At 35.7% G+C, this 12,414-nt stretch overlaps 1 protein-coding gene and 1 pseudogene across 1 annotated transcript; both read left to right on the top strand.

Annotated features, from left to right (window-relative positions):
• LOC149546298 (glucan endo-1,3-beta-glucosidase-like) overlaps positions 1-3,319 on the top strand; it is a 57,359-nt pseudogene extending 54,040 nt beyond the window's left edge.
• A 41-nt stretch (positions 3,320-3,360) lies between these two features.
• On the top strand, positions 3,361-10,575 carry LOC149546297 (disease resistance protein L6-like). The gene is given in 5 exon segments (XM_089791145.1): positions 3,361-4,051; positions 4,164-5,343; positions 5,421-5,693; positions 6,271-9,537; positions 9,724-10,575. Coding segments are annotated over 5 exon segments (5,754 nt in total). The 5' UTR covers positions 3,361-3,521; the 3' UTR covers positions 10,228-10,575.
• The last annotated feature ends 1,839 nt before the right edge of the window (positions 10,576-12,414 follow it).

Raw genomic sequence — 12,414 nt, 5'->3', positions numbered from 1 at the left:
TTTCTTCCCTAGCCCTTGAGGTGTACAAGATTTTGGTACTATAGTCGTCCAAGGTAGCTCAAAGTTGATATAAGAGAAAATTTAATTTAATTTAGTGGGTAGGTAGCGTCTGCTAGTAGCTTGTTGCTACCAAGACACGTTTATTGAAGAAAACAATGTCAACACAAGAGAAAAATTCCTCCACAAGAACAATGCAAGTCGAACAATTCAAAACGCAAAAAAAATTAAAATGATATAAAAATATTATAGGCAGACTCCAAAAAAAGTTCATTTTCATTTTGAGCTACTCCCCAAAAAGTGTAACCAATTTTAAATCTTAATTCCTAGCTGGGAGAGGGAAGATTGATAATTAGATTTTGAGGTAAAATTAGAAGTTTGAAATACTAATTTCATTTTACCTTCTTTTGAAACAAATGCAAAAAATAAATAAATTCATATCCAGATTTTTAAAATGATAATTTGAGTCATCTTCCATGAACCAAATGAAGGGACATACATAGGACTAATGGAACAAGGGGTGCATGCACCAAAGTTCCCACCTTCATGTTTTTATGGTTGACAAACCCGTGTTCTCATATGACTTTTTTTTAGATTGTTTCTTATTTCTCGCAGAGTTGTCACACCTTAGTAGCTTTTGATAAAATTGATAATTTTTAAGTATTCTTACCCCTCATTAGCTTTTGATAAAATTGATAGTTTATGAAGTAATATAGTTTTGTTCTTATATTTCTTTAAAAAAATCAAAGAGGTTTTGAAGGCTAATCAATTTGCATGTATTAATTACATTGAGAGATGTTCCTTACAACAACTCAATGGAAATGAACTATTTGTGTACGTGAAAAAGAATCAATTACAAACATTGATTTATGTATCTCTATTTCATGAAAAGAAACTAATTTAGTTATTTCATAACAATTAATCAATGGTGTCAACTTTATAAGGATTTGAAATTTCATGGTAATGTTTTCAAAAGGAATTTTGTACAATTCGTAATCCGAAGTTTGCAAATAGAAAATATATGATCCTCTCATCAAACTACTTTTATCCATAGAAGAGTAGATTGTTAATAAACATCCAAATATACATCTTCTCAATCATCCTATCCATTTTCATCTCCTTGCTTTGGAGGTAGGGCTTTTGTGTGCTCATTTTGTTTAATTTGAAAGTTTTTCTTTAGAATAGAGCCTCTTCTTTCTATTTTATTTATTTAATTTGTTGACTTTGAATTTATGAAATATAAGTTGTCTTCCTAAAATCCATCCAACCATACATACACTAGTTTAAATATGTATGTATGTACGTATGTATATGTATATGTATATAACACGCTACATCAATGTAAAACTAATAAAAAATATAAAACACTTAACTCTATATTTGATTAAAATATCTATATTTGAATAACATTTTACAAATTACAAAAATAAACATCAATATAAAATTAATAATAAATATATTTAAAATAAGAAATATAAAACATTTAACTCTATATTTGAACTTGGTAAGGAAAATAGATAGGGATAATTAATATTGATTTGTGAGGGGGAAGATAAAAATGATTATTTTAAAAAAAAGTTAATTCACTTGTCACAAATGTGAAAAAGATAAAGTTGTAATTAATGCATTCATCAATAGAGTTGTTAGAAAATATTTGTATTTTTGTTAGAGAAAATTGAATTTTTTCATTCACTTTTTAATCATGAGCCAATACAATTTTCAAAAAAATGTATTTTTCAATTTCAAAGAAAAATGCAAATTAATATATCTTTTGCAAACATTAGTATATCTTCAAATATTTAGATTAATGTAACTAATATAGAAGTTGATGATTCCATTAGTTCCCCTTGGCAGGCACTAATAAATCGAATGGGGCAGGAAATTGAGGGGAAGCTCCCCGGCCATCAGAATGTCATGTCCGTCTCCCGCCCATTTTCCACTCCCCGCAATCATTTTGTATTATCCGGTCCCACGCCAATTTTCCACAACGTAAAGGAAAAGCTCAAGGCGTTAAATGTGGCTGTCGATCTAGCTCAAACATCGAGGCCTGAAGGTCGCCAGAAAAATAGTTGCGAAGGGCCCATATGCGTTTTATTTTGCTGTTTATTTCACTAGCTACAGAAAAAACATAGTGGCTGTCCTAACAATTGCTGTCAATGAAGAAAATCACTACCACACAAAAGAGATATGTGAAGACTACTTTTCTGTCCCTCACAGGAAATCAAGCTCTGTTTTGTTGGAAAATTCGCTTCTCCTTCTCCGTTCGTAGATTAAGTGATGTAACCAATCTAACTATTACACACTTGCAGGCCTTGGTGTCGGGCAATGGCTAAAGGGTAAACTATTTTGTTTACTCTGCCTATGTCACACTGCCTATGGGGCCGGACTGTCAGATGCTGCCTTCTAATTCATTCTGACATCGTCCGTACTGTCACAGTTCTTACCGCCCCCAAATGACATCGTCCTTACTGTCACAGTTCTTACCGCCCCCAAAATACTGAACACAAAAACAATTATAGAGAGGATAATATCAACTTTTCATTTCTTGTAAGTTATTGTTTGAGGAATTTATTTATGAATTATAATAAAACTTAAGCAGACTTAACAAATATTTAAAGCGGCATTATTATTCAATGCATTAAACATGGGAAAAGTTAAAAAAAAATTACACAAATTGAAACGAGGTAAATGGGCTTTAGTTGCAAACACCTTACAAATTGTCATTGTTTTTTTCACGTTAATTTATTTAGTTTTCTCATTCTATAAATTATTATGTTCATTTATTTGTTTTAAAAATAAAATTTAAATAATTTTTTCAAATTCTAACATTCCATATTTTGTTCAAAATTTGTCCGATGAGGAAAAAAATCTAAGATATATAGGATTTTTTGTTAGGATATAGAACATCATTGAGCCATCAAAAGTTAATAATGTTTATAATATTATATATATTTTAAATTATTTTTTATGTCTATTTTTAGTTTTATGATTACAAATTATATGTCAATCTAGATTTGTTAGAAATGTGTAGGTAAAAGATCTTGATTTACTAGTTTGAATGTTATATGTGATTTATTTTAATTTTTATCTCATTCAATAAAATTAAAATGAAAAATTAAAAGAAGATAAATAATAAATTAGTTAGTTGCAAAACATACATCCAATTAATTGGATTTTATTAATTGGTTTTTGTTATTTCACATAATTGATATTATCCTCCTCCATAATTGTTTTTGAGTTCAGTATTTTGGTGGCGGACAGTGACAGTACCGACGATGTCAGAATGAGTTGGACGGCAGCCTCTGACAGTCCGGCCCCGTAGGCAGTGTGGCACAGGCAGGTAAATAAAATAATTTACCCTTTAGCCATTGCCTAAACAAAATAGTTTACCCTTTAGCCATTGCCGAGAACCTGCCTGCCATGCCTCTCAATCATAATTCTAACACCGATCTAGTGCAGTTCGCTCCTCTCTTCTGCATAAATCTGCATTTCTACGAGTGCGGAAAGTGTCTGAGCTGAAACAAATGGCATCTTCTTCATCACCCAAATGGAAATGTCGCGATTTCTTAGGAATTGAACCTCCTGGAATAAGGCGAAAGGTTTCTGAATCCGCAGCATTGTATGATGTCTTCATCAATCACAGAGGCCCTGATTCCAAACTCGCTCTGGCCCTTCCTCTCTACAATTCCCTCAAGAAATTGGGAATACGGGCTTTTCTTGATTTGGAAGAGATGGAGCTTGGTCAATCGTTCTCTTCCACCATCGAGACAGCCATTCGCTCAGCTGCAGTTCATATCGCTATCTTCTCCAAGAGATATGCAGAGTCCCCTTGGTGTTTGGCGGAACTTGTTCTCATGCAACAGACTCAAGCTAAGATCATTCCCGTGTTTTACGAGGTGGAACCCTGGACACTGCGCCATATAGAAAAGGGGGTCTACGCTGATGCATTCATTCAATATGAAAGCAAATCCAGGTATCTAGATAAGCTTACGCAGTGGGAGGAAGCTCTATGCTCTATTTCATTCATCACGGGTTACGAGATAAAAAATTTGGAGTAAGATTTCTTTGTTTCCATTATACTTTGCTTTATGCCTTTGCAAATAATAAATGGTCGCTTTTAGTAAATAAAATTTATTTCTCATTAAATTCCGTCTCCCTGTATGAAGGGCCAGCGACTTGGAAAGCATAGTAACAGCAGTTCAAAAAGAAGTTAAACGCATAGAACCTTTGCATGTTGCCGAACATCCAGTAGCACTTGACAAGCTTGTAGAAGATTTTGAAAGGCGATGCCTTGATAAGCTTGTACTGGATTTTGAAACCCACTGTGCAATGTGTAAAGAAGCTGAAACCAAGGCTAAGACCGTTGGCGTCTACGGGATGGGAGGGGTTGGCAAAACAACTCTTTGCAAAGAGTTGTTTAACCGAAGGCGTCAGCTTCATCAATATGATCGATTCTGCTTTCTATATGATGTCCGGGAAGCTGCGGCTCGAAACAATTTAACTTCTTTGCAGGGAAGGCTTCTCAGAGATGTCTTCGATGTGAAGGAGCGCAGTTTTATAAGTACACAGGAAGGGTCAAACTACATCCTTAACTGTGTAAAAAGAAGCAGGTCTTGCAGCTTCCTAATTGTTCTAGATGATATTGATCACCAGGAACAGTTAGATGCCCTACCGATCACGCACATGCCTGGCAATAGTCTGGTCATAATTACAACCCGAGATGAAGGTATATTAATAACCAAGGGAATCGATGTACGTTATCATTTAAAAGAAATGGTTAAAGAAGATGCTAGACAGCTTTTTAGTTTACATGCTTTCTCCCGCCCTTATCCAAAAAGTGGATATGAGCAACTTGTTGATAACTTCGTTGGCGTTTGTGGAGGCTTACCTCTGTCTCTCCAAGTTTTGGGTAGGGATGTTCGTGACCGAAATCAAGATTACTGGAGGGCAGTGCTCAAAAAACTTGGTGGTGGGCATCTGCATCTGGACATTAAGAAAAAGCTTCAAATAAGTTTTGACGCTTTGGAAACAGAGGAGCAACAAATTTTCATAGATATAGCATGTTTTTTTGTTGATCAATTGAAATCTACAGCCATCAGAGTATGGGAGGCATCGGGATGGAACGCTCAATGTGGACTGCAAAAACTAAAAGACAGGTGTCTTGTTGAAGAGCTTGTTGAAGAGCTTGTTGAAGAATCTGCTGAAGACGAGTATCTTGTTGAGGAAATAGATGACCCTGTGCCTATACTGAGAATGCACGACCATCTGCGGGACTTGGGAAGAGAAATGGCAAACAAACGGAACGACCCTCCTCGCCTGTGGCGTCCACAAGAGCTTAAAAAATTGGTATGTTTCTCCCAACTTAAATCATGTGCTATGTATCAACTCAAATGAGTTTCTAATATTAACTTCTGTGAATCCAGGAATCAGAGGGATTTGCAAAAATACTTTCTCACACCAAAAAAAGGTGTTTCTATTCCTTTCTCGACGTGTCCCTAGGATCTAGAATTATGTTCCTTTTGGGGGAATCGGATGAAAGTGCTGCGACGTCAACTTCTTTGCTGCTTCTTCAATTGGATGTGGACGAGGATAAGAATACCCCTGATTCAATTCCCTCATGGATTCCACTTCAACATATTAAGCATTTAAGAATCTGTAATGGTGACTTCAATAGTTTGTGGCAGCAAGATATACAGGTAATCTCTTCTTTTCAATTGAAAAATAATCACTATTAAAAAATGTTTATGAAGACACGCAATGATCAAGGGCAGCCTTTTTTTTTAATGCATAATAAGTGCTACACGTGCAGTTTATCTTGAAGAGAGATACACTCTAATTTTAGATTTTTGAGATTTGAATGACTTTCTTCACTGCGTTCCCCTCTCACAACAGCAGTTTACACGACTGTTTATCCATATAACATTAGCTTTCTTCACGCAATATGGATTTGTTCGTGACTAAGGGTTTGTAACTATAAACTGCTTTATGCAACGTAGAAAGAATTATAATAATTTCTTTTTATTTGCTATGTATTTTTGTTGACAAAAATAATTCAATAATTCAGATCAATGTTTTTTCTTTTCCATCTGTGCTGTTTGCAAAGTAGTGTTTTATTGAAGTCTTTTAGTCAATGATCTGCAATGAGTTTTATTTCAGACCTAATCTTTTCATTTTAGTGCAAGTGCTTAAGAATTTTATCCTCCACGATGAAATGCATTAATTTCTTGGCTACCATTGAAAGTTCAAAACAATAATTTTTTTATTAATTTTCAGGTTCCTTCCCAATTGAGGGCACTGGAAATTTCTAGAACTTCTTTAAGAAATTTCCCAGATTTCATTGGAGTAGTAGCTGATGTGGAAAATGAAGTTATTGAAGGTGAAGACATGGCGGCTATAGGAGGATTGCCATTATTAGGATTCTCCCCAACGAATCGTCAGGGTTCGAATGCTTGTGGAAAGCCTACGACTGTCAAGGCTCCATTGAGCTTGCTTGAGGATCTAATAATTAGCGAGCTAGAAAGTATTATGGAGATTGAAATAAGTGGAAATCTTTGTCCAAAACTTAAGTCCTTGGAACTTTTTTCCATGGAAACTCTTACTGAAGTGAGGTTTAGCAATTGTGAAGATTTTGAGAATTTGAATTGTCTTAAGATTAGCAAATGTGAAGAACTCAAAAGATTGTCAGTCACAGCCAATCTTAAGCTTGAAGAAATAAACATTAGTGCCTGCCCTCAGCTCGAGGAGGTATGTCTTGACCGTATGGGCTACCTCAAAAGGATTACAATAGGAAATTGTGATTTGAAAAATGTGCAAGGAATATCGGTTTGTAGGATGGTTGAAGAATTGAACATCAGTAGATGTTCAACGCTTCATGCTTTAAGTCTTGCACAACAGGGCAGCCTAAGAAAAGTAAAGATTGAAAAATGTAATTATTTGACAAGTGTGACAGGGATATCCAATCTTCCAAAGCTTGTAGAACTAAGCATTTCCTTGTGTTGGAAGCTTCAGCTTGAGTTGCATCTGGTGGGTTTGAACTTTCTGAAGAGGATAGCAGTTGATTCGTCTGTTGTGATGATTAAATGTTTTAGACTGGATGGTTGTAAAAATCTGGAAATAGTCTCGGGAGCAGCAATTGATTTCACAAAGATACATGTGTTTTACATTAGTGCCTGTCCGAAGCTTAGAGAATTGCCAGTTATTTGTGGTGCAAGTCGCCTGCAGACAATAACAGTTAATGATTGTGTGAAGCTCAATTACCTTGAGGTGATGGATTGTAGAATTTTGAAAAGATTATCGGGTGTCTTTGACCTGGCGGTATTGTCCATAAAGGATTGTCCAATTCTTGAAGGGCTGCCATGTTTGGGGAATATGACATGCCTTAAGGAGGTTCACATTCTTCGGTGTGGGAACCTGCAAAACATAACTTTGCCAAAGACTCTGAAGCGTCTTGAGTTGAATGCTTGTGGAGAACTGAAAAGCCTGCCAGGAATATCCGCTCTTACAGAAATGGTAGAATTGAATATTCGTGCATGCCCTAAGCTCTATGAGTTGGATGTTGCACATCTTAGCAAGCTAGAAAAGATAGTAATTACAAATCTTGAAAAGGTATCTGGTATATCTAATCTCACCAAGCTTCTAGAACTAGAAATCTCTGAGTGTAGGGATATTGAGTTTGAGTTGTGTCTCTCGGGCATGAGCTGTTTGGAGAATATTGCCATTATTAAATCTGAGAAGATGCAGACCATGACACTGCCACCCAGCCTTACTAAATTGACATTGGAAGCTTGCAGAGAATTGAAAAAGATAGCAGGATTATCTGGTCTAACAGAACTTGGAGAGCTGAATATAAAAGATTGCCCTGAGCTTCAGGTTGATTTGCATCTTTTCGGATTGAAGTCACTATATAGGATCTCCGTTGAATATTGCAATATGCAAAACATGACACTGCCAGTGGTAGTTAGAGATCTCAAAGTGCAGGGGTGCAAAAGGTTGCAACATATAACAGAGTATGAAGATCTTACAGAGCTTACGGAGCTGTACATTATTGAGTGTCCGGAACTTGAGGAGATACCAAGCCTTGCCCGAGCGAGTCACTTTGAGAGGATTAAAATTGTCTTCTGTGATAAGCTGCAAATCATAACTCTACCAACAACACTCATCAAACTCACTGTGCAAGGATGCGGACATTTGCAAAGGATTACAGGAATGTCTAATTTCAGAGAAGTTGTAGAGCTGTGCATTAGTGACTGTCTGGAGCTTGAGGAGTTCCCAGTGATTTGTGGTGCAAATTGCCTGGAAAGGGTCACTATTGATGGATGCGGGAAGCTCGGTTGCCTTCAGCTGACACATTGTAGGATTTTGAAAGAAGTGTGGGGCACTTTTGCACAGTTGCATATATTGGATTGTCTGGAGCTTCAAGAGCTGCCATGTTTTGCACATTTAACTTGCCTTGAGGGGGTTCAAATTATCAATTGTGTGAAGCTGCGAGAAATAACTTTGCCCAAAAATCTGAAGCTTCTTTGCTTGGATGCTTGTACAGAACTACAAAGTGTCTCAGAAATATCACATCTCAATAATCTTGTACAACTGATTATTTCTTAGTGTCGGCAACTTGAGCTGAATTTGAATCTTGTGGGTATTAACTCTCTCCAAAGCATCACCCTTGATGGATGTGGGAAGCTTAAGTCTTTTGTGTTGGACAAATGTTATAATCTGAAGAAAGTGTTGAGTAACTTTGATGTACACAGGTTATCCATATGTGACTGTCCTGAGCTTGAGGAGTTAACCATATGCTTGGAGACAGTTCGCATTGAATCGTGCTGTTTGGAAAGTATTTGTATTGATGATTGTGACAAGCTACACAACATAACAGTACCACACTCAGTCATCAAACTCACAGTGAGAAGGTGCAAAAAATTGCATCGAGTGGGAGGAACCGGTAATTTTACAAATCTTACAGACATGATCATTTCTAGGTGTCCTGAACTTGAGGAGTTGCCATATCTTTCTGAAATGTGCTGTTTGGAAAGTATTAGTATTGATTACTGCGAGAGGCTACACAACATAACATTGCCAACTACACTCATCAAACTCTCAGTGCACGGGTGTAAAGGATTGGAGATGGTGGGAGGAATCAGCAATCTCACACAGCTTACAATGTTGTCCATTAGTGAGTTTCTTAATCTTGAGACGTTAAATCTCTCTGATATGGGCTACTTGGAATGTATTAGCATTTATTCCTGTCATCTGCTGCAAGACATAACACTCCCAGCTACACTCAGGATGCTCAGAGTGGGCTTCTGCGGAGGATTGAAGCGAGTCACAGGAACTGATTATCCTACACAGATTGAGTGTATAGACATCAATGAATGTCCAAACCTTGAGGAGTTGCCAAGTCTTGCTAGACTGAAGAGTATTAGCATCGACTCTTGTGAGAAGCTGGAGAATATAGCAGGTATTGGAGAGATGAAGTCATTGGAAAGAATGCAGCTTTTATTTTGCAGCAATGCGGCAATACAGGATTGCGTTCGAAAGTTGAAGGTATTGATTTCAAATCGTCTTTTAACATACAATGGTGTTTCAAATGTCAACGGTAGAGGTTTTTGAGTCATGATGAACCATCGGCTTTGTTCTCATTGATGCCATGTACATTTTCTAAGTAATGGATCTGCAAAAGAAAATAACTTCCTATGTATAAACTAATAGCGTTTTCTGTTTTCTTTTCAGAGTTTGCCGTCAGCTTTTAATCTAATTGGAGAAGCAGAGAATGGAGCGATGTCAAATTTGATCCCTTCCCTGCTTCCCGAGGCTATTGCTTGCGCAGATCCAGCCGCTCTGTTTGAAACATTTGATAATCTTAAGGGATCAGTGAGTGCAATAATCGTGTGCAGTTTGGTTGACGCCAGTGGCTCTGCTCCACTACCAGCGACCAAGGTGTTTGGTGGTGTGTACATGTACGAGCGACCAGGACAATGGATGATTACCACCGTAATTAAAGATCAGCATTATGAAGCGGTGCGGCCCTACTCATCCATGCACCAGTCGAACTTTTCAGAAACCCGTGAAGACTGGTTGCAGTTCGTTAGGTTTCACGAGGACCGTACTTTTATTGATTCCTATCTCCAGCGAGGGAAACTAGAGAGGTGGTGTGCGTGGGTTGCGAGGACGGATGAACATTGGAGAACTCTCACGGCTTTGACTACAATTGTTGATAAGCTACATCACAAGTAAGATCTTTGCTTTATCGTAGTCTTCCACTTTCACATTGGAATGGTGTCTCCGCTAGGGAAGAAGAATGTTAATGATATTTAGGTCATGGAACATGAAATACAAATATTTCATTGGTTGAAAGGATATTGTGTACATTTCTTTTACACTAAGGCTCTCTTTGGTTGCTGGCATAGGAATAGAAAATTAGAATAGAAAAATGGAATGGGAATGGAAATGGAGAATGGGAATAGAAAAGGGCAATTTCAATCGTGTTTGGTGCACTTGGAATTCGACTGGGAATATGTTAATCCATTGTTTGGTTGTACAAAAATGGAATAGGAATAAGGTTAAGTTTTGTATTTTTAAAAACATTTCGCCTAATTTTTGTTTTAATTTTAATTTTTTCAAACAAATAGATATAATTTTTAAAAATATTATTAAAAAAAATTCAAAATTTATTTTTGGATGGAAAATCAAAATGGGAATGGAAATGGCCTATTCCAATAACAGCTATTTTTTGGCATAGACATATGCTCATTTTAGGGGCAAAATTGGAATATGTCTTCCTATTCCCAATTCCGATTGAGCTTACCAAACAGTGAATATAAAACATGTTCTAATTTCCTTTTCCTATTCCACTCATATTCCAGCAACCAAACGGGGTAAGCAGTCTTACTACTATTTTTTCATGAAATTGTGTGTGTGAGGTGTAGTTAAAGTATTTAATTAATGAATAAATATGGTCAAATATATATGTCTAGGCTATTGGATAATTGTTGTTTATAAATAATGCATAGTCTTACTACTATTTTTTCATGGAATTGTGTGTGTGAGGTGTAGTTAAAGTGTTTGATTAATGAATAAATATAGTCAAATATATATGTCTAGGCTATTGGATAATTGTTGTTTATAAATAAAGGCACAACTATGTAATTGATGCAATTTTTTATTCTTATTATTAAGTATTAAAGAACAAATGTTATTTTCTATTGAGGAGGTGTTGGTTATGTCTTCAAATCTTCTTGTAGTGAAATTTCTTACAACATTACTTTTTAAACATCAAAAATCTTATCTTATTTTTTATAATTTTTTTATATTATTAACTTGTATGATCTCGTTCAATTTTACATCATAAGACCTAATGTCTAATGAATTGCGAAGATCATATTTTATTGTTTCTCTTGATGTTAATATGTTCAAGGGGGTTGTAGAATCTCGATTAGCAAATCTATTTAACTTTTGGAGGCTTCATGTGCACATGGTATATTTACCCTCAAGGTTATTTTCAATTCTCTAATTATTTTTTAGGAACCTAACACTTTATGTTCCTAGGTCTAGAATAGCATAAATTAAAGAAGACTCGCTCTACCCAAAAAGTTAGTCTCAAGTTAACTCTTCCATTCATGAGTTTTAACTAATTTCCTTGAGTTTGGCATTTCACAACCTTCAAAATTGGTATCCACACTAGAAATGTTGATCAGAAACCAAATGCTAAGATGAGGAGTAAGAGAAAATATGTAATAAAAGAATAAAAAAAAATTTATACAAAAAAAAGTCATACTTCACGTTATGATTTTCATTCAATACATATTTTTAGGATTATTCAACCCTATTTTTTGGAAAACGTTATCAAATAGATCTATAAAAAAATAACCTTTTAAAAAAACCTTGTGACTAATAATAATATTCAGTCAAGTTTATTAAAAATTTAATCACCTAATTATCATAATCACTTCCTCTTATGATTGGGCACAAAAATTCCAATCACTTTGCCATGTTGTGAATAGGGACAAATGCATCCATGTGCCTGCATAAAAAATTGTGAATGGGGAAAAAAATGCATTCACGAACAATGAATGGGGGCATACTTATCGAAACCCAATATAACAAGAAAGAGAACCAAGTTCTAGTTATCATATATGTAACCACCATTATTGATCAATTTCACATTGATCACAAATGTTATGATTTGTTGATGCCACCTTGAAACCAATGTTGCCTTTAGTATATTTAGCACAAAATGAGAACGAAAAATCACTAATTATTATCCCCAACAATGTGAAATGCAACTAGAGATAATAAGTAGCATCATTGTTAGTGACTGGTGAAAGGTTGTTGGTTTTCCTCCTTCCTCATGTGTCTCAAACCTCCAATTAGTTTGCTATGGACTAGAAATTTTAACTTTTGAGACCCATTTTGAAATTTATA

Source organism: Cupressus sempervirens, chromosome 7, assembly GCF_028749045.1.
Source record: "Cupressus sempervirens isolate cs-2001-9-10 chromosome 7, ASM2874904v1, whole genome shotgun sequence".
Taxonomy (NCBI): Eukaryota; Viridiplantae; Streptophyta; class Pinopsida; order Cupressales; family Cupressaceae; genus Cupressus; species Cupressus sempervirens.
The sequence above is the reverse complement of the archived record's forward strand: the minus strand, read 5'-3'. Positions and strand labels throughout refer to the sequence as shown.